The 26,329-nt window shown below is 41.6% G+C and overlaps 1 protein-coding gene across 5 annotated transcripts; it reads right to left on the bottom strand.

The window, feature by feature from the left end:
* Positions 1-893: 893 nt before the first annotated feature.
* Positions 894-26,329, bottom strand: KCNS3 (potassium voltage-gated channel modifier subfamily S member 3). Of its 5 annotated transcripts, XM_085056920.1 has the most exons (4): positions 26,236-26,329; positions 24,147-24,702; positions 6,012-6,196; positions 894-5,325 (listed from the first exon to the last, which is right to left on the bottom strand). In XM_085056920.1, the coding sequence occupies exon 4, from the start codon at positions 5,274-5,276 to the stop codon at positions 3,795-3,797; it is 1,482 nt and encodes a 493-aa protein (XP_084913046.1). In that variant the 5' UTR covers positions 5,277-5,325; positions 6,012-6,196; positions 24,147-24,702; positions 26,236-26,329; the 3' UTR covers positions 894-3,794. The 5 variants fall into 5 exon arrangements, with proteins under 5 accessions (XP_084913046.1, XP_084913045.1, XP_084913047.1 ...); XM_085056919.1 differs by having other exon boundaries at positions 24,147-26,323; XM_085056921.1 differs by lacking the exons at positions 24,147-24,702; positions 26,236-26,329 and adding an exon at positions 18,848-19,007.

Genomic DNA, 26,329 nt, shown 5'->3' with positions numbered 1-26,329 from the left:
TTCACGAGGAAGCTGTAGACTGTGAATTTCTACCTAAGGCATAAATGGTATTTCATTTACAGGCCTGACATAGATGTGATGTTTATTTACCCCACATTTATGTTCAATCATCTGAGCAACACTGTGACTTTTCTTACAAAAAGCACTGCCTGTGCTCACTAATTTCATCCCTGCTAAATTTTGCTTGCTGCTACACAGGTGGATGGAACATGCCTTTCTGGATTCAGAAACACTCTCATTCTGGGATATAGACTGCTGGATTTCAGGATAGTTGGGAAGGGGGCAAGGGTAGGAACAAGAGGGGATGTGAGGGAGAAGAGAGGAAAAGGGATAAAAGCACTGGTGGAAAAAGAAACAGGAAATAAGTGAGGTGAGGACTCTTTCTGTCTTCTTTTCCTTTCTTCTGAGGTCCTGTCAGGCTTCTCCACCATCCCTTTCGACAGACAGCTTCCTGCCATCTCCCATGTCTGTCTTCTGATTCCTTCACACTGAACTTTTTCCTCTACTAACACACCCCAAGAAATGGTGGCAGTGACAGAGGCTGCTCCCAGCAAGGCAGGAGCTGTGGGCAGTGGGGTGATTCCTCTGCCAGCTGGAAACCTCTCCAACAAGGAGCTGCAATGCAGTGCAGTGCTGCCTTCCCGTTATACACTAGGGAAAACCACACAAAGATGGATGTTCCTGTGGAAACACTGGATATCAAAAGGGAAGAGTCTGGCATCAAGACAAAGAAAGCAACAATATGCCAGTAAATTGTTTTGTATAAAAACAAACAAATCTCTCACATACAAAGTGGGATGCATGCCTGAATGGTAATCTTCTCTGTGCTTTGGTGTCTGGAACAGAGCAGCTGGGTGGTGAGAATTTACAAAGCATTTTCAAAGAGACAAACATGTGGTTTGTGAAAACAAAATCAATTTCCGATATACCTTCTGTTGACACTGATATCACAAATCAACAATATGCCACTGAAGACCAAGAAAGAAGACAAATTTAATGAGAAACAATCCCCTAGAATGTGCAGTATCTCAGTCTTTGCTCTCATCTGCTCTCATCTGCTTCCTTCTGGCCACTCTGACACTCTCTAGCATGTCACAGCACTGCAGTTCTGCCTTGAGAGGAGGATCTTTTGGCATGGAACACAGCTCACATCCCATTCCCAGTTAATGCCTGTGTGAAACCCAAGTGCTGGATTTATTCCAGCAAAGGGATAAGGATACAAGAAAGCCATTTTTAAGATATAACTGATTTTTAAAGGCCAAGATTGCATCACAGAAATCAAAATAATTTACACTGAACAATATATGGATATGTAGTTTACCTACTAATGTGTTTCAAAATATATACTTCACTTTGCTGTAAGCTGCATTGATGCAAAAAAAAAGTCAGAGGAACTTAAGACTGATTCATTTGTTTGATCAAAAGCTTAGCAATTTTAAGACAAATTACCTGTCAGTAAAATTTAATCCACAAAGTTGTATATTCTGTGATCCTGGAGTAATATCTGATATACAAAATGAAAAATTTCAGTGGCACTTCTTCAACTATTTAATACAAATTTCTTTCAGGTTTTACTGCATTACAATATTTTTCATTGTTTTTGATCTTCAGTGGCAATGTAATATATCTTTATATGGAGACCACCAAGAGATTTTCTTTGGACAGAGAGCAACTTTTTTTCTGTTATTCTTCTGGTTCCTATTATATTCATATGCACATACACATTTAATATTTTGTGTCATTGCATCGTTTTAATGTTAATTGTTCAGTAAGAACAAATCACATTTAGGCTAACTTTCCCTTTTGATATTCCTGCATTAACTAAGGGAAGAATTATCTGTAATTGTCTGTGAAGCATCACATACACTTACAACAGTCAGCAAGCAACAAGCCAAATTTTGCAGTTTCTCCAATGTTCAAAATATTTTCCTTAAATCACAGGATGCAGAGCATTCCTGAGGGACACATCTTTACAATATACAGATTGATCCTGTTCTTTTTTGTTTCTCCATCTCAGAAAGAGGTTAGAGCTCTGTGCCTCAGTAAATTTAAGCGTACCTCAGCTACTCAGTTAATGTATTTTGCAATAGAAAATCTGGCAGACACATGAAAAAAATCGAGCTTCTGCAGTGGCTAAAATCAATTTCCATCTTCTGGCATCTCACTGAGTTCTGAAGTCAATTCCTATGGAGTTTGATCTTCTTGAATAGAAATCCAGTACAGGCAGCATTTGACCCAAAAATATTAAAAAAAACCCAAACCATAAAATAGTCAAACCTCTCTTTAAGGAAAATATTGACATCACAGTGTCTTCAATTCTTTATTGCCCAGCACCTAATTTAGTCACTGGACAAATGAAAGAAAATGAGTGTTCAGAAACAGTATGGACTATAAGGTTCACTTAACACTGCAAGGTCCATGAGCTTCTCCAGCACTGCTTTATGCTAAGCTCAAGGACTGGCTTTCCTTTTAAATAGCCCTAGAAGATCCTGTTTGAAACAGAGAAGAATTAGTTGGCTGCTTAAGAAATCCCTGGAGAGGAGGGAAATGCACAGAGCTGCAGGACTCCAAGCAATGAGCATTGCTCCAGCCCAAAGCGCACAGCAGGAAAGCTGCCACCACCAGCAGATGAGCTTTAGAAAAATGAGCTGAAATATTGAATATATTTCAATTCAGGTGCCCATTCACAATGTCCACCCTACATGTCTGGTGGGCAACGTTTGGCAGAGAAGAGCACATCCTCTCATCTCCCCTGCTTGGCCCTACAGCCTTGGACAGAGACCCAGCCCAGCCAAGGTGCTGCTCAGACCACTCCCATCACTGATGGGTGGAACAACCTCCAGCAAGGAGCAGGGCTGGCAGCAGGGCACAGTAACTTCTAAAGACCACCACAGATGTTTGCTTCAGTGCCCACCAATCAAAAGCTCTGGGGAAGACACTGGGGTGGCCTTAATCACAGCAGGATCCCCTCCAGGCACCAGAATTGCTCAGGGTCACAATGGCAGGAGAGGTGGCTAAATGGCACAAGAAGCTTTTATCCTGCCTACCCCAGACCCTTCATCCTGGGACTTACAATTTAAACCCTTTAGGACCTGATAGAGCTTGGCCATGGCTGGATCCTAGGCAAAATATAGGCACAATGGGAACAATTTATTTTAACAAACTAAACATGTATTGTGCTTTTTGAAAGAAATTAATAAATATTATGCTTCCATGGAGTAAAAACCAGATGCACCAATATATTTTCTGCCCCAGCATAGGAAATGGGTTACCAACTCTAAAATTACATAAATGAGTTAGTGAGCACATTTTTACATGTACACAGTCCCTTCTTTTATCCAATGTATTTGCAGGTAAAAACTTCACTAACTTGTGCAATAGTTCTTATATGTTTGTAATATATCACTACCTGAAGAGCAGCAAATTATAAAAGCAAATTCTGTGAAAGATATCAGACTGCTGCAGGGGAAAAAAAACAATGAACAATTCAAACAACAATACCCACAAACCCAAAAAAAACACTTATCTCACATTTAAAACTGTTTTCCCAACTTTTTGTCCCCAAAAATGCATAACGTTAGTTGTGTAAAAACTAAACCACTATGTGAAGCATATTCTAAAGCCTCATATAAACAATGAAGCTTTTATGGCATCCTCAGAGCAAAGAATGTCCAAATATGGCTGACAGTTAAGTACCCTGAGAATCGACTGCTCTTAATGAATTCACTGAAGTATATAAGTCCACATTTACCAAGAATCAGAAGAGAAATAAAGATAAGCAAACGTCATTCAACTCATTTTCCTGTACCATTCTCTAAAGATACCGTGTTATAAACATCCTCCATATCTTGAATACTGGAGGCATCTGTTGAATCCTGGTCACTGACTACAATTCCTACTGAAGAAAGGCTAGAAATGAAGGAGTGCATCTTTTTTGCATAAATATCCCTAATGTTAAAATAGGGTAGGTCATTGTTTTTCTCTCTGCGATCATTGTTGCACTGGTCTCTATCAATAGCTTTCTGCTTTTGGTAGTACTTAGAAAACTTATTGAAAATAATGGTGATTGGAAGTGCTACCACCAGTATCCCACAGATAATGCAGAGGGTGCCGAGCAGCTTTCCAGCAAGAGTGACCGGATAAGTGTCCCCATAACCAACAGTGGTCATGCTGATGGTTGCCCACCACCAGCAAATAGGGATGCTCTGCAGTTCTGATGAGTCATCATCTTTCTCCACTGAGTAAACAAGCACTGAAAAAATAGAAATCCCAACAGACAAAAACAAAAGCAGAAGTCCAACTTCTTGATAGCTGTGTCTCAAAGTGGCGCCCAAGGACCGCAGTCCTACGGAGTGCCTGGCCAGTTTCAGGATGCGAAATATCCTCATTAACCGCAGGATCTGAACCACTTTCCCCATATTCTCAATATCTTCACTTTCTTCTTCCTTCGTGTCCACGGCCAGTGTGGCATAAAATGGGATAATGGAGACGAAATCAATGATATTCAGTGGTTTCTTCCAGAACTTCTTTTGACTTGGAGCGGTGAAGAGCCTGATCACTAGCTCAGCAGTAAACCAGATGATGCATGTAATCTCCACAGCTTCCAGCACAGGGTCTCCAATCTCCCTGTCATTGGCATCCAGCCTCTGAAATTCTGGCATGCTGTGAATGCACATGGCCACAATTGATGCCAGGACAACACTCAGGGATGACACGGCAATTAACTTGGCAGACAAGCAGTATGCAGGATTTTCCATTCTGACCCAGATCTTCTTTCTTATTTCACCAAAACACAGATTGTCAAACTTTTCTAGCTCTTTATCAAATATGGATGACTCTTCATTGGATGAGTCCATACTGTCATTGCTCTTCTGATCCCAGTCTTTAACAGGACCTTCCTCTTTCCGTTCTTGGTACCGATTGCTGCAGCAGGAATCGATAAACAGCTCATTTATCCCCCAGTACTCTATTTCCTGGCAGAAAGAAAAGACACAAAGTTCTTCCATAAAGTGAAGTTTGCCTGTATAGTAAAAATTCAGAACATATCGGAACAAGGAAGGATTTCTGTCAAAGTAATATTCCTTGTCTGCCACACTATAATCATCACACAGTTCTAGAATAGCCTCTTCTGAATGGCATTTGAGAAGTTTTCCGAGTCTGGTATGGGGAAATCGGAGCAAGGTGCTTTGATCCACTGATTGCTTAAAGCCACCCACATTCAAATTGATAAGTTCTGCATCTTTGCCAGGTCTGCGGAAAAATTCACCATAAACCATTTTGGACAGACGGGTTCCACTGCTGTTGCCCAATGAGATTACATTGAACCTGAAAAGAACATAAGATATTGTTAGAGCATTTAATTCAGCTTTGCTCTTGTGACACATTCCTTTTTTCCATCCCCCATTACTGTGAAATGCTGTAACAAAACAAAACAAAAAGAAACTAAATGATGAATACCCTTATCCAGCATTTCACAGGTGTAGTTTTAAATCAGTTTGTTTTACAGCTTTAGCAAATTTGAAAGCAGTAGGTTCTGGTTTAGGTGTCCTTTTTTCCAGGATGAAGGAAGAATGCCGAATTCATCTGCAAAGCAGTCTCTGTTCTACTATCAGACTGAAATTAACAGTCATGAAATCCATGTACTTCAATGACACAAAAAAATCTTTAATTGAAAGAGAAAACTTGTCAATCGATCACAACATTTAGGACAAAACTTTTGAGCAGGCTTCTCTCAATTACAGTTTCAGTAGAGCTGTACTAATTTATCTGATGTCGCAATTTATAATCCACTACTTCCAATGTTATTTGCTTGAATGTGGACTGCAATTACTTCTGTTGACATATAAATTAATTTACTTCAAGAGTTATCCACACAAGAGCATTTTGTGTTCTTGAAAACATATCAAAACTACATTTGAATCTTTCCAATTCCTGACTTCAGAATGCTGTAGTTGTACATATTTGGATATCTCTACTCCCTCAGGTATTTTTCTATCTGCCTTCCTACTCACCTGAAGTGCCACAACCCTCTCACGACCTTGGTCAGCTCCAGAAGCAATTCCTATTCTGCCATAGCATAGCTACAACCACTACAGTAATGCTGAGAAGTTGGTGTTGAAGTGTCATTTCTGGAAACAGAAGCTTTCAGAGATGGAATTTCCACAGTCATTTTTCCCCAACAACTAACTGTGGATACCTGCAGATGGACAGAAGGATGTTTAAATGTTTCTGTATTTTACTATAAGTTCAGCTGAAACTGAATTCAAAAGGCAGTTATAGTTACTAGTGAGTAAGCTAATTTTTACAGAACTGTTTCCTTGCTTTCCTTCCAAGGAGAAGCTGTTGTCAAGCCAAAACTGGCATTTCTTACACTTGCCATCAGATTATATATAACTTCAGATCATGAGGAGAGCAATTTTTTTTTTGATCTCTGACATTTAAATATCAATTGATGTACACTAATTTATTTCAATTTATTATGGAAATCAATTCATTTCAAATGTGACAAGATAGCATCAAAATTCTCCTGTCCTAAGGGATGATACCATATGGTGTCATGCTCAGCACATACAGCTGAGGGAAGAGGGAAGGAGGGGGACACTCAGAGTGATGGTGTTTGTCTCCCCAAGTCACCATTTACATGTGATGGAGCTCTGCTCTCCTTGGGATGGCTGAACACCTCCCTGCTCACAGAAAGGGGTGAATTAATTCCTTGCTTAGCTTTGTTTGTGTGTGTGGCTTTTGCTTTAACTATTAAATTCTTTTTATCTCAACCCAAAAGTTTTCTCATTTACCTCTCTGATTCCCTGACCCATCTCACTGGGAGAGAGTGAGCAAGCACCTGTGTGGGGCTGAGCTGCTGGCTGGGGCTAAACCACAACAACATAGAAATGGTTTTGCACCTTAAGATTTAGTTTGAAGGTAGGAATTTGCTAGCTAATACAATGGTTGTAAGACACAGTTGCTCCAGCCATTTCCCAAGGCTTCAGTTCTTAGGAATCATTAAGATTTAAAATAAGAGCACTGATCTCTCTTCACAGAAGAAGGGCAGCAAGACTCATCTGATAAACATTACCACACTTCACTCGTGATCTAGAGCCAAGCTGTGTTTTATAGCACTATAAATAAAAAAAATCATAAATCTGGACAGGGGTGACTGGAAGTCAAACTATATTCAGACCCAAAGAACCTCTGGTTATTGATTCATTTTAGTCAATAAAATCTCTACTTCTAGCAATTCATTAACATGAGAACACTGGCAATGTAAGTGGGCACTATAAAAACCAGGCAAGATCTCAGATTATAGAGTTATACAACAGAATGGTTAGGGTCAGAAGAGACCTTAAAGATCATCCAGTTGCAACCCCCCTGCCATGGGCAAGGACAACTTCCACGATCCCAGGTTGCCCAAAGGGCCATCCAACCCAGCCTTGAACACTTCCAGGGATGGGGCAGCCACAACTTCTCTGGACAGCCTGTTCCAGTGTCTTACCTTACATAAAGAATTTCTTCCTAATATCCAATCTAAATCTACCTTCATTCAGCTTAAAGCCATTACTCCTTGTCCCATCTGGTGGCACTTCTGACCAGGACAAATAATGACAAATACAAAGCAAGTTTTACTCAGAAATAACTAAAGCAAGAACTTAGTGCTCAGCAAATCCTTAGTACACTAGACTGACTTACTGTTGAGACAGCAGTATAAAACCATATTGATTATGCAGATGATATTCATAATGGTGCCTCCACGAAATTGCTCTGTATAATAAATTCAGTGAGCAATAATTTAGTGCTTTATTTTGAGGGTACTGGAGTCATAATTTGTGCAAGATACAGAGAGAAAGTGGTCTTGCTTAGAAAGACCGTGATCCAGAACCTGGTTAATGTATTACTACGATTAAGTGATTTTTAGATTACAGAAAGAATGTACAGGAAAGATTCATGATAGCTATGTCAGGAAGAGCTTAATCATCTGAGGAATGTCTTGTTTGACTTGCAGAGACCTTGATTCCTGAGCCATGGACCATGACATTGTTGTGCCAGGTACCATCAGAACAATTTGTGCCATTTGAACAAGTGACTCAAGCAATGACCACAGATGACAACACAAGCATGTCTCAGCACAACATGCTCTCTACTCAAGAGAACCCTTTACTCACTCAGGAAACGTTTTTCCTCAAGGGTAAAACTGTGCTCAGCTGGAAATGATGTTTTCCTGGAGTGCCAAGGCCTGTGTCATGAACATCCTAAGAACATAGAGCTACCACAAACTTTGCAAATCTCAACTTGAAGTGCAACATTAACCTTTTTGATCTTCTGCAAATATAGATAACATAATAAACTGGTAACCATTCCAAAGCACACAATTCTTACCCTGGAGAGAGTATAAGAGAGCAAATAAACACATACCAGATGTTAGTTACTTGTTTGCTTTAATTGCTTCAGTTGTTTCAATGAGCTACTGGGTATGAACTCATATAGAATAGAAAATGAAACAAGACACAGAAGAGAAAGATGTTTTCTGGAAGAATGAACATTATTTTCCAAGATAATGAAAGAAACCCAACAAATAGAAGTTCCAAATGTTAAGCTTCAGGGCTAAATAAAAGCCAGTCATAAGGAAAGCTGTGTGAAAAGGATACAAACATTAGAATAAAAAACAAAATGACAGGATCTAACTCTTCCCAGTCCAATTTGGAGATGGGCTCTAGCCAGCGCTTCTTCAGTCACACATTGTTGGTGAGGCCACAGGCCCATTGTCTGGCTTGGAATGGGAGTTGCAAATTTCTGGGCTTTTAGAATGCTGTGAAATCCCTAAAGCTTTCAAAAGGGGAGTCATGGAGACAGTTTGCATGTACAGCCCCTTTGAGACAGCTATGCCACAGATGTGCAACAAACCCAAAGTGCTGCGGTTTCCAACATCTCCTGGAACAAACCACTAAGAGATTTTTAGTGACCATGTGGACCTCCCCACTACACATTTATTTGTCAATCAAGTTCCTCTTTCTCAGTTATGTTTTGCATGGCATCTACACAAAATCTCCATTCTCTGTGAGGTCCTACACCACAAGCTTCAGAATATCTTTTTTGACATGTTGCATCTTTGAGCATGGTACCACCTTGGCTACTGATAACTCCAAACTGGGGCAGTTTCATCTTTTGTTAGCATTAACCTGTGATTATCCAGGCACAATAGGAAGAAAGTTGAAGTGGTTTACAGCTGTTGTGCTCTGCTACTTAAAATACTCAAAGACAACACAGGTTTACAGATTTTCTACCAGTTTCATTCATGGCTTATGTTGTCTTAGCCTCACCTCCTGCTTCCTGCAGAGCTGCACTCCATAAACCTCTCAAAACTAAGTTCACATTTTGGCACAGTTTCCTCTAAGTTGAAGGAACATAAATAAAAGGGTCTAGTCCTTCTCACGTCGAAGTTACAAATGGGTGTAACACTGATGTGAACCTGAGAGAGCATGCAAATCTCGGTAACTCTACAAAGTAATTCCAGAGCTCAAAGTCATTTTTTCCCAAGGAATCTGACAATCTTGGTAGATTTCCATTTTAAGGTTTCCAATTCAGAAAATTCAGTTCTGAGTAAATTCCCTCTAAAGAATCTTGTTTTGGCACTCAGCCATGCCTAGGACCCAGAGTCTGTCTCCTAACGATGCAGACAAACACCTGGACTCTAACTTCTGCTAATTTCCCTACAGTTAAGAGTCTCTACAAATCATCCAAGCTACACACGTGCAGCTTTTGACACCTAAGTACTTCTAAAATGCTGTGGATAACAAACCCTAACAACCTTCAGCTCACGATCAACATTTCACTGATTTTTTAAGTGTTTGAACTTCTCTACTCATCACAGGGCAAACACTTGTCTAATGCTCCAACTAGAAGTACTCTCTATGCTTTCTGACTCACTGAGCAGAGAAAAACATTTAAATGCATATATAATTTACTTGATCAATCACAATTAGGGATTTGGACTGAAATCCAGTTAGCATGACTTAAGCTGCTGTCTGTCAGCTGGGCAGTAATAACTGCTTTAGCACACATAATTAAGCCTGGAGAAATGTAAGTCCCTTTCACTGTGATATAAGCTGCAACTCTCCTTTGTAGTACTTGACACAGTTAATTGTGAAGTCATTCACAGACTATGGAGGCAGAGGTTAACTTTAAAAAGTCATCTAGCACAAATAGGAAGACCATCTGAAGAAACCTCTCAGTGGTTACAGACATTCTGTGAGGCAAAGAGGATAAATTCATCAGCTAAATTATTTTCTCAGCTGTAATTCATTTTTTGTATTACACTGGCAGTAACATCCTATATCCAGAATATCACATTAAAATGCCATGAAAATAATAGAATTATACAACTACACTTTTTTTTTTTTTTTAATAGATTCAGTACAACCTGCCAGAAAACCTCAGGTAAATAAATTGAGTTGAAATATCCAGGCCAAATTTTGTTCTAATGTTACTCTCATGTAAGCCTACTTGGCTATGTTCACCCCAGTACAATTCTGTCACGAGGCTGTTTTAGAAATTGAACTTGTGCCAAATGTCTGTGCATCTTTGCAATACAATGAAGAGCAGAAAGAAATTATCATCATTTGGAAACAACAATAGCTTCTAGAAGCACTGCTGACATTCAAATGTACAATTATTTAAATATTCATACTTGTGTGTTAATGGTCTTCAAATATAGGGGTTTTAAAAAAACAAAGTAAATCACATCCTCCAAAAGACTGACAAGGAAGAAATGAAGCTGTTATAACTGAGAGTAAAAGAACACAATCAAGAATAGAAGAACAAGCACCTCCAGCCTGTGGTTCACACCACTTAGCTTAGGCACAGGTTATTGGGGGTGAATCACCAGAGGTGAGGTCCATCTCTGCACTGACTAGATATGACTGCAGCCTCTATGAGTAGTGCTATAAGGTGTGTAAATTCCATGGGACTAATACAAGGTTAAATGAATCCTCTCAAAGTGAAATTCTGCTACTTCCACTACGAGGATGCTGGTGAGGACAGAGTATATGCCAAGGGTTGGGGATGAGAAAGGGGCAAGGGATAAACACACCAGCTGTAGCCTTCACATGACAGAAGCTTTGAGAAAGCAGTCTGTGACCTGAACTGCCTTCTTATATACACAGAGAACAAGGATCAACATCTAATACCACCCAGTTATCAGAATGTCACCTTGCAAAATGATTAAAGTGAAAAAAAAAGAAAGAAAAAGTTACTCTCTCTCACTTGAGAAGCCCCTGCAGATAACACACATTATGAGAGTTAACAAGGCTTGCACCTTGCAACGTTCCCAAAGGCTCTGCAATTTATATTCTGTTCATATAAATTAAAAGATCATTATCCACAACTAAGTGGAAGTGACAAATTAAAATGTGCTTGCTTGAAAACCTACCCGTAAATCCCCACCACTTAGGCACAGTTAGAATGCTGCAGTTACAGCACCTGTTCCACAGACAGCTCACAGACAGCTCCAGCTAACCACAAGAAGAATTTCCTCGGGTTCTCTTGTTCCAGTGGCTGAAGTTCACAGAAATATTAAAGATACCACAGGCATTGTTACAAGCAGGTCAGCATTGCTATGGTTTGATGGTGACAGAAGTAGTTTCTCTCCAGGTTATTTTGGCAATAATCTTGTTGGACAGGTCATCCTAATGACACCCATCAAGAGCACAGATTCAAAACATGAAGTACTATCTCAAGTGGTCATTGTAACTTGAAGTTCTAGGTATTTCTGCAGTCAGGGCAATTCCTATAGATCCCTTCCCCAAATAAATATTTTGAACCCCACTTTCCACTGAGTTCCCCATTGTTTCCATTCAAGTACTTCTCCAGTGATCACAATGAACATAAAATCCTATTGTTACACTTATTGTGGAAATTTGAAGTACCGCTAGTTGGCAAAAACATCTGATACCTGATCCCAACATCAAACACTTCCATTTAGAAAAAAATTATGTAGAATAAAAATATATCAATATGCTTCTTAAAAAAAATTCTGCATTCTCCTTTCATCACTGATTAGCCTAGAATCTAAGCAGATCCTTGGTGAAACTATTTCATTTACAGAGGTAGTTTGGTTTTGAAAGGTTACCTACCTAGGCAGGGAAGATGATGCAGATACACAGACACAGAGAGCAGTGTCCCTGAAGTCACACAGCAGATTAGCTGCGCACATAACAAACCTAAATTCCTCTCACACTACTACCTCCTTCACAGTCTCCTCAACAGCTATCACACACAACTCAGGGTACTGATACCCTGAGATCCTGAGACCTGGGATCTCAGAGGGTACCCTGAGACATCTGGGCCCAGAGCCAGCAGTCAAATGCATTCTGACAGACCAGCTCTATATCAGCTAATTAAAACAAATGAAATGACCCCCCACCAAAAAAAAAAAACAAAAAAAAAACAACCAAACCAAAACCAACCAAACGAGAAAAAACAAACATAAAGCACATATTTCTCTAGCATACGAAATCTAAATACCATTCCTGCATTTATAGTGCAGTTCCAACATCAGTGGGTGTATCAAGGGGCTATGATGGCAGAGGTGAGAAATATTTTCTATAATACAGAGGTCCATGAACCACTGAAGACTTTCCTGAGTTTTTAAGGAGAGTGGTAATGGTTCACAAGCCTCTGCACAGTGGCAAATTATACCCACAAGAGCCAGAACTCTTCCATGTTTAGGAAAGACATAGAGACCTTGGGAAATTCAGAATATTCTTAACTCTTGTGGAAGGGGTATAGGGTGTTAAAATTAAGTTTTTTTCAGAATTTTCCTTTCATTAGTCCATCCTACAATTCCTAATTGCAAAGAAAAACTAGTTATTCTCATTTCTCACTTCAGAGCCTGAGGAATTGTCGTCCAATTCCTAGTATTCCTAGGAATTCTAGATGACAGAACTGTTGATCATTTCTGCTTCCAGAATATCTCTTCCCACTCCTAATCTCTTTTTTTATTTTTTTTTTTTTTATTTTTGGAAGCAAGATAACATTTTTAAAGGACACAAAGTCCAATCACAATCATCAGTTTTGCTGGGTGGAAAAGTTCTTATGAACATCTAAAATCTATGCACCCCACAAAGTAGGATTTTTCCTCCTTAAACTGGAAAGAGACATATGAACATAAACACCAGGATTATGTTGTAACACATTATGGCAAAAAAAAAAAACTGTTAGGAAACCTGAAATCAGTCCTGCCTGTGCTACCAGCCACACCTTCACTAGCAGCAGCCCCAGGAGCAGAAGAGCTACAAGGGCAATTCAGCTGCAGAGCACAGAGCTAAACTCACCTAGCTACACATAACTTTTGATCCATTACAGCTTTATTCTGAAAAGCCCTTATCCCAAAGCCCACAGCTTTGGGACAAGCTGCTTGAAAAAAATTCTACCCCCACAATACTGTCCTGAGTGTATCTCAGTCCATTTGTTGGAAGTTTTATTTTTATTTAGAAATAAGATACTAACATTACTAATATACTATTGAGTACAGAAAACAAGTATAGAATGAACCTTGAAGAGTAATATAATTCAACTCCTCCCTCACCTCAAGGCAGGATCAGCTACCTCTAGACAATTTTTGGCAGATGTTTGTTTAACATCCCACAATAAAACCTCTCCAGAGAGGTTGTGGAATATGGTCCAGTGTTTGAATGCCCTTGTTCTCTCAAAATTATTTTCCTAACATCTACTTAAGCATACTGTGCTGCAGTTCAGGCCCACAGAAGTGTACATTTAGAGCAGATTTGGAATGGGATGGACAGCAAAAACATGCTATCTACAAATTCTCCACAACAATTGAATTCCTTCTTCTGCTATATATTTAATTGTACTTGGCAGTCTGAGTAGATAAAGTTACATTGTATTTGTTTTTTTATGTTTTGAAAAAATTCTGTTAATTTCAGAGATAAACAAAGGTTTCTTTTACCACAGTGAAGTTCTCCAAGATATTCAGTCTCTTAGGCAACAAGAACACAAGCAATTGTTATTGTGGATATTTTGAGTGAAACCTTCAACTGAAAATCTGTAAAAACATTTGTGTTTGCAGCATGTTAATCTCACAAAAGCAGTCTGTGTTGTTCAGTATAAATTCTCTTGACCCCAGACAACTCTGAAGCAGAGCTCCAAATCTCACTTAGATATCAGTTCTGTAGTCTGCTGTGGTCCCAACATTGACTTTCAAAGCAGCCAAGTAACTTTTACAACGTGCTAGAATGCATTACATGAGGCCACAGGCTAAGAAAGGATGTGTGGAGGCAGCTGGAGAAAATATCTGCAAGAGATGTACAATTCAGAGCCACAGAGCAAACCTCATCGACACTGAGGCCTCCAGAAGCTCCATTTCTTGGAACACTCAAATTTTGGTGTTTGCTCACTGGTCCTACCCTAGACATGGTTTAGTTACACCAGCCCTCTTGACGTTCCAGGTAGCATCACAAACCAATTTGTGGTGAAAAGATCCTTTGGAGGTCATCTTGTCCCACCCAGTGCTCAAAGCTGGTTGAGTTAAAGAAGGCTGTTCAGGGCCAATTGATTTTTTTAGCATCACCAAAATTTCCCAAACTTGGGTGACCTGGTCCAGTCAGACGCCTCTTTTGGTGAAAATATTTCTCCTGAAGTCTAGTTAGACACTCTTTTGTTCCGGTTTGGGTTCAGTGATTCCTGTGGACCTGCTGGCTACAGCCTTGCTAGCAAAGCCCAGGCTGCAGCTGGCCTTCCCTGTGAGGCACAATGCTCATTATATTCTGCATGCTGCCTGCCACAACACCCATGTCCTCCTCTACAGAGCTTCTTCCCCTCCAATCAGCCCCCAGACTGCTGCATGGCACTACTTCATCCCAGATGGAGTTTCTCCAGGATGCTGACATCCCTTTTAACAGCATCCCATCAGCCTGTCAGTGTATTATAAGCCATCTCGGTCCTTAAAAACAAAGGTATTTTCGCTGTTTATTTCAGCTTGGCTGTCCCCACAAAGCATTCAGCAGAAAGGACATTTGCCAGAAAATGTGTGAAGTGAATACATGACAGGCTAAGATATAAAATTGCATCACTGCACCACTGTTCAATTGAATATTCATAGGAGAAGCTGAGGCATTGTCATTGCACACAAAAAGGAACTGCTAGCAAATAAGTTTTTCACAAAATAAGCATCAGTCCTAACCAGTGCAATTCATATCAGCACCTGTCAGTATTATTGCCTGTTGTTTTTTCAGGAAGTGTTGAGTAGACTCTATCACCTGGATTTACATATGCAAAGTAACACCACACATTGGCACAATTTTTAAGATTCTAGAGGTGCTGTGTGTGTGGGCTGGATTCTGGCTAATACATGTTTGCACAGCCCAGAATGATACAGCCATTTAATCAACTCAATGTCAAACCTTATAAAGTTACTCTGGTGCAATTTTCGCTATTTTCTTCCAAAGACAGAAAGTTTGAAATAGATATGAGGACAAACCAGATTAGAAGAAATTTCAGAAGTTGGAATCCAGCCCTTTCTCTCCTTACTTCTCCCACCTTATTTTTACAAACATATTTTTCTAATGTCTAAGATGACCTGCACAAATGTCCAGAGAAGAAAAATTAGGTGTGTGGCTGCATAAATCCTAATCCCACAAAATCAGCAGGTGTTTTGTGGAAGACTTTAACAGGACAAGGAATTTCTTAGGATTTTGCTTGGGCTAAACTTCAGCTAGATAGATTCATAAACTCCCACAATGAGCCTCAAGGATTTTGAGGGCACCACATACCAAGAGGTCCAGAGGAAGACCTGAGATCCTGACTACATGTCTTCCAAGAAAGAATTAGAGTTAATTAAGTATATGCAGTGCATTGGAAGAAACTAAGAGCAGTACATGCTTCGGTGTAGTTGGTAGTTTGCCTTTATAAGCTGCTGCTTGGAGCAAAGTACCACTGAACATCACTGTAAGCTAAAACTTGTTTGGCCTTAAGGGCATACTAACCTACAACTCTCTAGAAGGAAAAAGAAGATACTTGAAATGGTATTTTTTTTCTTTCTGTCTACTTTCAAATTAAGCACTTCAGTATGTGCTCAGGAAAACTCTGGAGAGAAAAATGACAACTTCTGCCTCTCACTTCATTTGTGAGGCAGTTTTCCCACAGTCCCCAGTCTCTGTATCTGAATATATAAACCTTCAATATCATCTGAAATCAGTAACATTTATCACAAAGAGAAACATGTCTGATTGCCTAAGACCTGTCTCAGAGCCAAGAGTGCCAGTTGAGACTTGGTCCAAATTTTTCAGAGACTTGGCCCAAAGTTTTCAGATAGAGCTGCATACACACAAGCAAAAAGAATCTTTTCAAGTCACACTGGACTTCTTACAAGCTGATGAATAAAATTGTGCTTGAACATTGCTTCAGATCAGGGCTTTTGCTCAGCTCCAGGGATAAGTGATAGCTTAAGAAGGCTGAAACACACCCCCTGCCTCTAGCAGTTACAGAAGACCTAGAAAAGGCTGGATTCATGGTCAGGAAGTGGATGGAGCATCCCAGAGATCCAGGAACAAGCACTTTGCCTAGCAGTAAGTGCTTGCAGATTAAGCTTTTCTCATTTTCAAGATTCACAGGTTTCAACGTGAATCCATAGTAACTCTTATTTGAGTGCCAAACATACTATGAGCTAATTTGTCCTTTTTTTTTATTCTTTTCTGTCATTGTAACAAATTTAACAGAGTAAGTGGGAAAAACTTCCCTCTGCCTGGCCTAACGTAGAGCAAACTGTAAAACAAAATCATGACTCCCTGAAAAGAAGAGCTTACAATGAGAACATAAACACCATTGCTGTTTGCAGATTAATAGCACTGAGCTAAAATATCACCAAGAACTCATTCTATCCCCCTTGTCCAGCTGAAGCTTTTACCAATTTCATGGGTGAACTAAAAGAGCAGTATTGATCCATTGCTGTCTGTCCTTTTCAGAGCAAACATTGGACTGGACAGGGAGGCATACAGATCTTCTTAGCTTAAGAAGAATATAAAAGGCAGCATCATTTTCAGAGGCTTATTCAAGGGTAAAGGTGTCTGCCCCTAAAATGTCATGCTGAAACCATCATTCAGTGTTTGTCACTAGCTACGGCTAAACCATGGAGGGCTGATTTACATTTGTGCTGCAGCAATGAGTGAGCTGTTTTCAAAATGAAAACATAACTTATGGCTCTATTTGCTCTTCTCTCAACTGGCAATAAATGGAGCTCATAAAATTACAAAGCAGCTTTGGAATCGTAATCTAATTAAATCAGCAGTAACTGACTGAAATAACTGAAGAATTAAATATATATATATATATAAGATAAAGCCTTCAATAAAATGGAGTCTTCTTTGGGACATACCCAATCTTCCACCACCCCTGTTTTAAACATGCTGATTGACAGCAATTGTACACAAAATTCATATTGTAGGTTTATTATTGCATCTCACAGACTATGAGATTCTCTCTCTCTGAAGTCAGGAGTGAGAATCCCTTGCTCTCTGTAACACAGCCCACTGTGGTAACACAGAGGTTTTAGAGCTGAAGCCTTCACAGCAGTTAACAGCTCTTGTCTGCTGAAGGAGAGGAGGTAGAAGACAAGTAAGGAGCACAGCAGAGCAATCAGAAGTGCTTCTAATTTTTATGAAACTACACAATCTGTTTCTTAAGTCCTCCATGCAAATCAAAGCTGCCATAGATTTTTTTTCCTGAGTTGGTTATCTGCCTCCCACAGGTAACCTGCCTGTACTTACATGAACATCAGCAATCAATTTGTTAGGCTTGAAGAACAAAAACCAGAGAAATATTAAATGCTTCCTATATGGGGCAGAAATTTGCCAAAGCTAAGTTTTACAGGATTGACATACAAGACAGTTTTTGTCCATAAATCTCATAGCACTTTATTAACTTGTAAGTGCTGTGAGGCAGATGCCTTGAGCTCCATGCTTTGGAAGCTGAACCTGAGACTTGAGATATGACCTTCTCAATGTCATGTAGCAGGTCAACATGGTTTACTTCAACATTCTCAAAATGGGTAAGACACATTAGTGTGAAGTGCAAGCAAATGAGCTGGAGAGTTTGTGGATTAAAAGATGGAGATCAGAAATTCATGCTATGACCAGGGATAACAGGAATACCTAGCAGGCAGACATCAGTGACAGAAATAAGTTAGAGACGGCAAAATGAGTGAACCCTTCCACGGACCTTTATATCAACATCACCAACACACAGAGACAACCATGTTTACTCCAGACTTACCTGAGCTCCTTGCTTAACAGTGCATGAAAATCAAGGTTTTAGGCTTTACCTGTAACACAGAAAATGGTCCAAAATATACAGCAACCTAAGCAGAACAAGTGACCACAATGGGACCTTCTAACATAAATGATAAAGATCATCTTCCCAGAAGACAGATATCTCTTGAAAATTACTGTGGAATGACTTCCCTCAGAAACTAAGGACAAACATGGTGAACACCATCTCCCTCTGCTAGAAAGATAAATATTCTAGAAGTCATCTCTTCTAAAAAAGAATGAAGAACAAAAGAAAACCTTTACAAGCAACTGTCACATGCAGAACTCCCTCGCAAGAAAAACGAGCCAGTTACCCACAAATAACAGCTGACAGCAGTTTAACACACTGCTGTTAGGACTTCAGGTACATTATGAATGACACAAGATGAGCAGAACATATTCACATAAAATGGAAAGTACAGTATTAAGGAAAGAAGCATCAGTAATATATGTGAAAATGGAAAGGATCAGAAGGAAATGAAGTATAAAAAAGAAAAAATGGTAAAGAATGGAGCAACACACTGAGGTAGTACCTTGAAGTAGATGATCCCTTGGCATTAAATTGTGCAGAACCATTCACTGGAACAGGTCAAGGACAATTTCTGTCAGCTGAGGATTTGGTCCTCCACACAGAACCAGGCAATGGCATTGACAGCACCCTGCCTGGTTTTCTTGGGGTGTTTTCCCCCTCAGAAAGTAAAGATGCAACACAGGAAGAAGAGAAGATGATGCCATAAATTAAAAGGCAAGGCTTAACAGAAATTAAAAAAAATATATATGAAGAGCAAGAAACAAAAACGAAGGGATGGGGCAAAGGCAAGATAAAAAGAAAATATCCACAAATTAGTGGAATATGTTTTATTTATTCATGAGCTCTGTTTTATTATGTGTCCTTGGCAGATGTCCCACAACTGAAAATTTGCAAGGCAGAGAATGATGTGAGTTTAGAGACCTGAGCTTTGTTTCTAGTCATCAGCCTTGGGCAGATCTTTTTAATATATGTGCCCCAATAGGAAGTAAACAAGTACCTTAAATCAAGAGCTTTTGGATAGGAGACATGCTGCAAACAAATGGGCTCAGACAGACAGGGATTCCAGGAGATAAGACAGAAAGCATGGCCTCAACCTGTTTTCAAGCAACCAAGCTGTAGGTCAGGCTGCTAGTAAGGATACTGCCCAACAGGCTTTGGTCTGCTTCTCCTTCTGACCCTGACTCACACCAGACTCTGCTTTTCACACACCCTCCTTGCTAAGCAGCACTTATTTCACCTGAGAGATGTGGGCTCAGCTTGCCCAGCTGGCAGGCCAGGGATGCCAACAGCAGGCTGCCATGGGAGCAGGGGCAGTGAACTCTGGCAGAAATCCCAGCTCTGAGGCAGGACATGTGTCCTACACCAGCCTGGCCAGGGCTCTGCCAGAACAAAAAGCACACCTCTGGCAGATGCACCAGTGCTGAGTGGGGAAAGCCCAGCTGTCTCCACTCTCCATGCAGGTTTAAGATGCCTCTGCAGCTGAGCTTAGTCACTGCTGAACCTTGTTTTGCATTGAATAGTCTTGGCACTGAGTGTTAATAGTTGATTTTATCCTGCTTGTGGCTGTAATTGCACAACTAAGGTGATGCTGGTGGCTGAACACCGATTTATCATCTTCTCAGGTTTAAGGTGGTTTTATTCTTCTTGCCCTGGGAAAGTTACTAAGTCCTAGAGAGGGTAAGAAAAGATTTGCTTCTCCTTAAGGACCTCTCTGTTTCTACAAAGGACATTTTAGTAAAACATCTGACCTCACCTGTCCTAGGCATAATGCTTGGGGTCACATTGGAGTTTGCATCAGCTCAGCTGAAAGCTATTCATTGATTTTCTTTTGCCCACACTCACAAATAGGAAGTTGAAGGGCTGCTAAAATTTCTGTGGGTTGCCTTAGTGCTGAGACAGGTAAGAAGACATAGACATTTATACACAAGGAAAAAGGTCTCTTAAAAAAGAGCTTTAATGTCCTCTGCTATGAATACATATAGATTTTTTTTTTTAAATTGCAAGACCCACTTAAACAAATGTGCCCAGACTGTACAAAGCAGATCAAACAGACAAGTAAAGAACTGTGATTTAAGAAACCTGAGCTTTCTGGACCTTTCCCATACTTTAATTCCTGAAATTGAAAAAAAAAAAAATCTAATGATACTGCACCTCTTTTTAAAAAGAACTGTTTTGAAATTTACAGCTAAGAAGCACCCTTGAAAAAGCTAGATATGATTACTGTCAGTCATAATTCTTTTCTCATCATTTAGCTACCTACCTATATTCAAATAATTTACACAATTTCAGAACATAAAATCATATTTGTCTACCCACAGTGCTACCTCAGCAGAAATTTAGATACAGAAACTAAAAAGTTTCTTCCTTATAGACCAATTGTCTTTCATTCCCCTAAATGATTTCTGATATCAACACTGCTGAATTGGGCAGCTTCCCCACAGCAGCAGATATTAAATGCACCTTCGCAAAGTTAAAAAGCCACCTCTATTTCCTGGCTTAGGATATCAACTCAGATCAAATCCTACCAAAACTGTAGGTGATTTAACCCTAACTGATTAGAGGAGAGAAGGATTTTGGGAAATGCTGCAGTTGTGACTGATGAAAATGAGTGGTTTAGGACATGTCTCTGAAAACGAGATCTGCCCAAAGTATCCCTAGTCAAACACCCAGAATTTGACTCACACAGTCCCTCTGAAACTCCTGGCTCCTGTACAAAAGGTGTTCTTGCTCCCTCTGTCCCCTTAGGACGTTAGCCTGAGTGCCTTATGCCATCTATTGGTCTAGACCAGCGACAGGCGCTCGGAGAACTTTAATTCTGGGAACACGACTGTGTTAAAAGGAATCTGTCGGCAGATCTGTAAATTCCGCTAATGGAATCAATACACTGCCGCTGCTCAGATCTTGAGGTCTACCTTGCCCAGCAGACATTCTGAGTTCAGCTCCCAGAATAACCAGCAGTTGTGCTTTGCATCAAGCAAATGAAAAATGGTACTGACACAGAGTAATCTCGCAGGCAAGAAAATCCAGAAAATAAGCAGAGAGAACTTTCGCTGTCCTACAGATGCACATAAAAGAAGTCATTTATAAAAAGAGAATGCTCCTTCAAAATCCACCCGGTTCTACAATCTGGTTAACTATCCCCAACTTAGTAAGTCTACTTTAAATCGGACGCACAGAGTGAAGAAACTTCTCCCACATTTCCTTAGCATAGAGGTTACTGTAGTCATTCACGGCTACTTAAATCTAGTTTACTTTTTAATCTAAACGAGTTTCTAAAAGACAGGGCAGAGCTCTGCAATGCGAAAGGACTCAGAGACATCGCTATTGATCCGCTCCCGCACAGGCCATTACGAAGCAGCCGCGGAGAGCTCGGCGGGACGCGACCCTCCGAGGGCCAAAGCGGGGCCAGCGCCCCCTCTCCGGAGTCACCTCCCTCCCTCCGGGGAGCCGAGAGCGGGGAGCGGGGACAGGCTGCACGTTCCGAGCCGGACAGCTCAGAGCAAGGCTTCGGCGGGGCAGCGAAGCCAGCCAAGGCTGCCCCTGCCCCATGCAGCATCCCCTGCACCCCCTCCTCCTCCCCGGACTGTTTGCCCCGCCAAACGCACGGAGAAGACACCGCGCCTCGGGCACCGCGCAGAGCCGCGCAGCCGCTCCGCCGGGGCAGCGCTGCCTACCTGGAGCCGCCTCCGGCCGCCCCGCCGCGCTCCGCCCGGCTCTGCGGGGCCGCCCGGGCTGGGAGGGGAAGGCGGGCGGCGGCAGGCGGGCTCAGCCGAGTCCCCACCCCGGCCCCGGGCATCCCCCGGCCCCGCGCCCCGCTCCCGTCCCGGCGCGCCCCTGGGGTCCCGCTCCGCTCCCCGTGGTTCCGCACTGTGCCAGAGCTCTGTCGCCTTGCCTCCCCGGGTACCGCTCATGCCCGGGCGGTCAGCGATCCCGCTCCACGCCCCGGGGATCCTGCTCCGTGGCCGCAGGGAATCCCACCCCCAATGTTCCTCCTTCTCTCCCGGAGAGTTCCGCACTTGGCCTCTCGGTCCCGCACGGCACCCGCGGCATCTCGCCCCGCGGCCGGGAAGGTCCCGCTCAGTTCCCTCGGGAAGTCCCGCACCCCCCGGATCCCGTGTCCGGAGCACGCGTGGGGACCTGGCTGCGCCGCCTCCTCGCGTAGCCACCTACCAGGCATCCCCAGGCAGTTCCCCGCTGTCCCGCGGCTCGGGGAAGGGGGCAGCCCGTGCGGAGGGGCGATGCTGCCGAGGCGGAGCGGGCTGGGGCGGCAGCTTCCCGCCCGGGGCTGCGGCAGTGCCGCGCAGCGAGTGCTGCCCCTGCCGCCGTGCCGCGCTCTGGGCTGCGGGGCTCTCCCCGTCCCGCTTTTGTGCGCCGGGGCCGCGCAAGGGATTGTCAGCGCCAGGGGATTGATCTGCCATCGATTCCCAACGCCGCTCTGCTGAAGAAGCACATAACGCGGCTCGATTTACAGCCCGAGATGCGGAGTGTGCCCCGCACGCTGCAGAGAGAAGTAATTTGTTTTCCGTGTTATGCCCCAAAGTAGTGGTCTGGCTGTGTCAGGGCTCAGTTCTGCCCGAGTTGAAGGCAGAGGGCAATGGGAAGCCAGGCCAGCTCCCAGTCTAACTCCAAAGCACAGCTGCGACAGCCTTCCACGATTAAACATTTCAGTGGTGTCGTTTGGAAAATTGCCGAGAATAAACGTGAAGGTTTATTCCTTCATTACAAACTTTGACACAATGTAAATTGTATCACAACATAAATTTTCTGCACTTTTGCCAAACTTTCCAAAACTTTTTACTAAGAGAAAGTACTCTGAAACATCACTATAATCATCATAACCAACTGCAGGATTAGGATCTGTTTCATAACTATTTCTGCCAATTTTTTTCCTAATCAATTTTACCTTGAAAAAAATATTGCACAAACATTGCATAAAATTCTCCTCTGTTTTTCGGGGGTGTTTTTTGGGAGATTAATTTGTGGTGGCTGTTTTTATAATTCATTGTGTATTTTAAGGGGGAGAATTCAACAACCTCTTGTTTTGGTGGCAACGCAAATACATACCACGCTGTTGTGTTCTTGGTAATAATTTTTAGTCTTATAAGAGTCCTCAGTTGTGAAAACTGAGGAGCTTGGAGATCCTAAGAGAATACATTTCTCTGACTGTGTTTACTGTTATTCCCTTAATATACCATTGCTGTGCAGAAAGGATTTTTTTATTACATGTTATGGTGTATAATAGCACTAATAAATTAAATTTTTATCACATTTCTCTTTCATTCATCACAGAAGTTTTAATCACTGCAGAATATGTCTTGTCCAGATATTACATCAACCCTTCAATGTTGTGCACAGCAATATGCATTTATGCTACAGGTCTTTTTCAAAAAACGTCAACCAGCAGTACAGAATGACATTTAGTTACAGAAAGTTTGTGAGAAAGTCATGCACTGAGTGCAAAGTGAGTTCCTCAGAACTGTTCAAATACAAGAATGGGAATAGAATCCTTCCTGAAGACAAATGAGGTCATCTTAGTGGGTTATTTGGAGATTTCAGCGTAAAACTTGAAATATCCTGCAGAAATATTGTTACTGACTTTTGGAAATGATACTGCAGCACAGCAGCCCATCAGATGGTTACACAATTTCAGTCATCACAGCAAGAACATAAGACACAGAAAATTGCCCAGGAAGGTGAGCTACAGCTGCCTGGGCAGCAAGGACACACACATTTCTGTGGCACACTGTGACATCTGTAGTGACGGGGGGGAAATGGTATGCTCATTGCCTGTGTCAACATACATGGTGACACTGGTGGCTCTGTCCTCAGTCACAGTTTTGGGCAGTGGATATGTCCCATGGTGCTGCTCTGCCTGGTAGGGAGGGCAGGAACACGCTGTCTTGGCTTCTCATCAAGCCTGTGGAGCTGCAATCTGCATTATCATAACTTAGAGCTCCTTACATCAGCATGATCTTGCATTGCTCTTTTCTAAACAACAGACCCAGTCCCTCGAGGGCAGCGCATTTAGAAATGCCAGTTCTCTCCTCCCAGTGTTCTGCAGACCCAGGCATCTTCTCTATTTTATCTGCATCAAGAAATACCACAAGACATAGGAATTACATCTATTTTTGTATTTGATGCATCATGGTTTCTTTTCACATAAGCAGTGTCTGAACACTGAGTTGTCTGAAGAAACATCTTCCCTTTCAAAGCAGTTTTTCATGTGCTTCCTTTAAAACACAGCAACTCCCCTGAGCTGTGATCATGCTTTTACATGGAGGGCTGACTTGTGGGTTTTTGGCAGGTTTTAGCAACTTCACTTTAAAACATGCCCTGGAATTTTCTTGACTCAATCATCTGGAAAAGGAGAGAGGTCATTTCTATCTGCCTGATGCAGAGAAACTTACTGGCAGCTGTTTAAGGTGGGCATGAGCCTAGTTCCTGACAGTGAGGAAAAGAGCTGAAAGGAGATCTAAGCTACAACACCATCATCTTCATGCCACTTCAGTGGTTTATAATATTGCAAAATGGTGTTAACTATTGCTCACCAGCTTAAAATGATTGTGAGACAGAGCATTAGGAAAAGTGGCATATATAAGGTTGCCTCATAGTACCTTGTGCTCTAGCCAAGGGTCAACCGGAAATATTTGTATTTGGGAACAAATCAATAAAAGGTGTCCAGATTAGTCTTTAAAAATATTAACTCCTTCAAAGTTGCTGGTGATAAGTTAACTCAAGTCAAAACTGTTGTTTTAAATTGCTCTTAAGAGTTTCACCAGTGGAGTGAATAGAGTGAGAAGTTTGAATGAGTGAACATATGGCTACATCGGAAGGGACTGTGACCCCCCATAAAATGGCTTACATCCTTTTTATGGCTCTTTAAAGTAGGCAGTGGGCCTATCCAAAATCAAGCTGCCACTGGCTAATCTAAACTGGAAACAGCAATGCCCTGCCTGAGCACTGTTGAGCATGTGTTTGTTGTGTTTGTGTAACATTTCCATCCCTAGGGGCTGGCCATTATCCCCCTATTTGTTTTCTTCCCTGAATTGCCTTCATCCAACCAAATTCTGTCAGCAGTTACACCAGGGGGACCCTATTAAAGGCAAATGGACTCAATGATCTTCCTGAAGAAATGCTCATAGTTTACGCTACACAGCTGTGGGACAAATTTAGAGTAACTCTGCCTTAGGTACTTTCATGGGGAAAAAGGAAAAAAAAAAGGTGATCAGAATGGCAATTCTCCTGTCAGTGGGAGCTGAATCTGTTCTACTCCGCCTGCTGCAGTCCCATCCATTCCAGCCTGCAAGATGCCACATGGGACAGGGATTGCAACACCACTTCCAGCCCCTGCAGTGCTCGCTGGTGACCATCCATGGCCACAACAGCAGCCAGCCAGGGACTTCCACTTGCTGCACAGCAACACATACAAATTACAGTTTTTCTCACTCCTACTGACTGCCATGTGCCTCAGTGCAGGACTCTGGGTTTCATTTGGCTGGATGAAAACTGTCTGGATGAAAACTGTCTCATTCAATTGAGTTTTATGTGGGGTTTGTACTACATCCAATCACTCAGTCCTGCCTCTCATACAAATCAGAAGAACTACTGTTGCAATATTATGTTTTTGCATTGTCACAGGTGAGAGGTAGATTGGAAACTGAGCTCTCTGTATATGCTTTTGTATTCCAGACCAGGGGACTGTCTTATGCTCTTTTGATTAAAGAAAGTCAGTGGGAATTTCCAATTCTTTTTATTTGGTTCAAGAAGATAAACTTTATCTGTGAATGGCAGGGCCTCTCCTTAATTATCCTGAGAAAATAACTTCATATAATGCAACATAGTGCCTTCAATTCACTAAATAGAATATTTCTAATAATAAAAAAGTGTTACCAGAAAAAAGTGAAAGTTTTAAAGGGTTCGTGTGAAAGCACGATCCAGTAACTTGAGGAAACACTGCATCTGCTGCAGAGCCGGGAACAGAACT

Source organism: Lichenostomus cassidix, chromosome 3 (assembly GCF_008360975.1).
Source record: "Lichenostomus cassidix isolate B80296 chromosome 3, HeHo_3.0, whole genome shotgun sequence".
Classification (NCBI taxonomy): domain Eukaryota; kingdom Metazoa; phylum Chordata; class Aves; order Passeriformes; family Meliphagidae; genus Lichenostomus; species Lichenostomus cassidix.
This window is presented reverse-complemented; position numbering and strand designations above follow the sequence as displayed.

Coding starts and splice junctions, on each gene's coding strand:
- KCNS3 (XM_085056917.1), bottom strand. CDS start 22,763: ATGGCAGATCAATCCCCTGGCGCTGACAATCCCTTGCGCGGCCCCGGC. Junction 5,326..22,515: donor GAACTGCCTGGGGATGCCTG/GTAGGTGGCTAC, acceptor TGTTCTTTTCAG/GTTCAATGTAATCTCATTGG.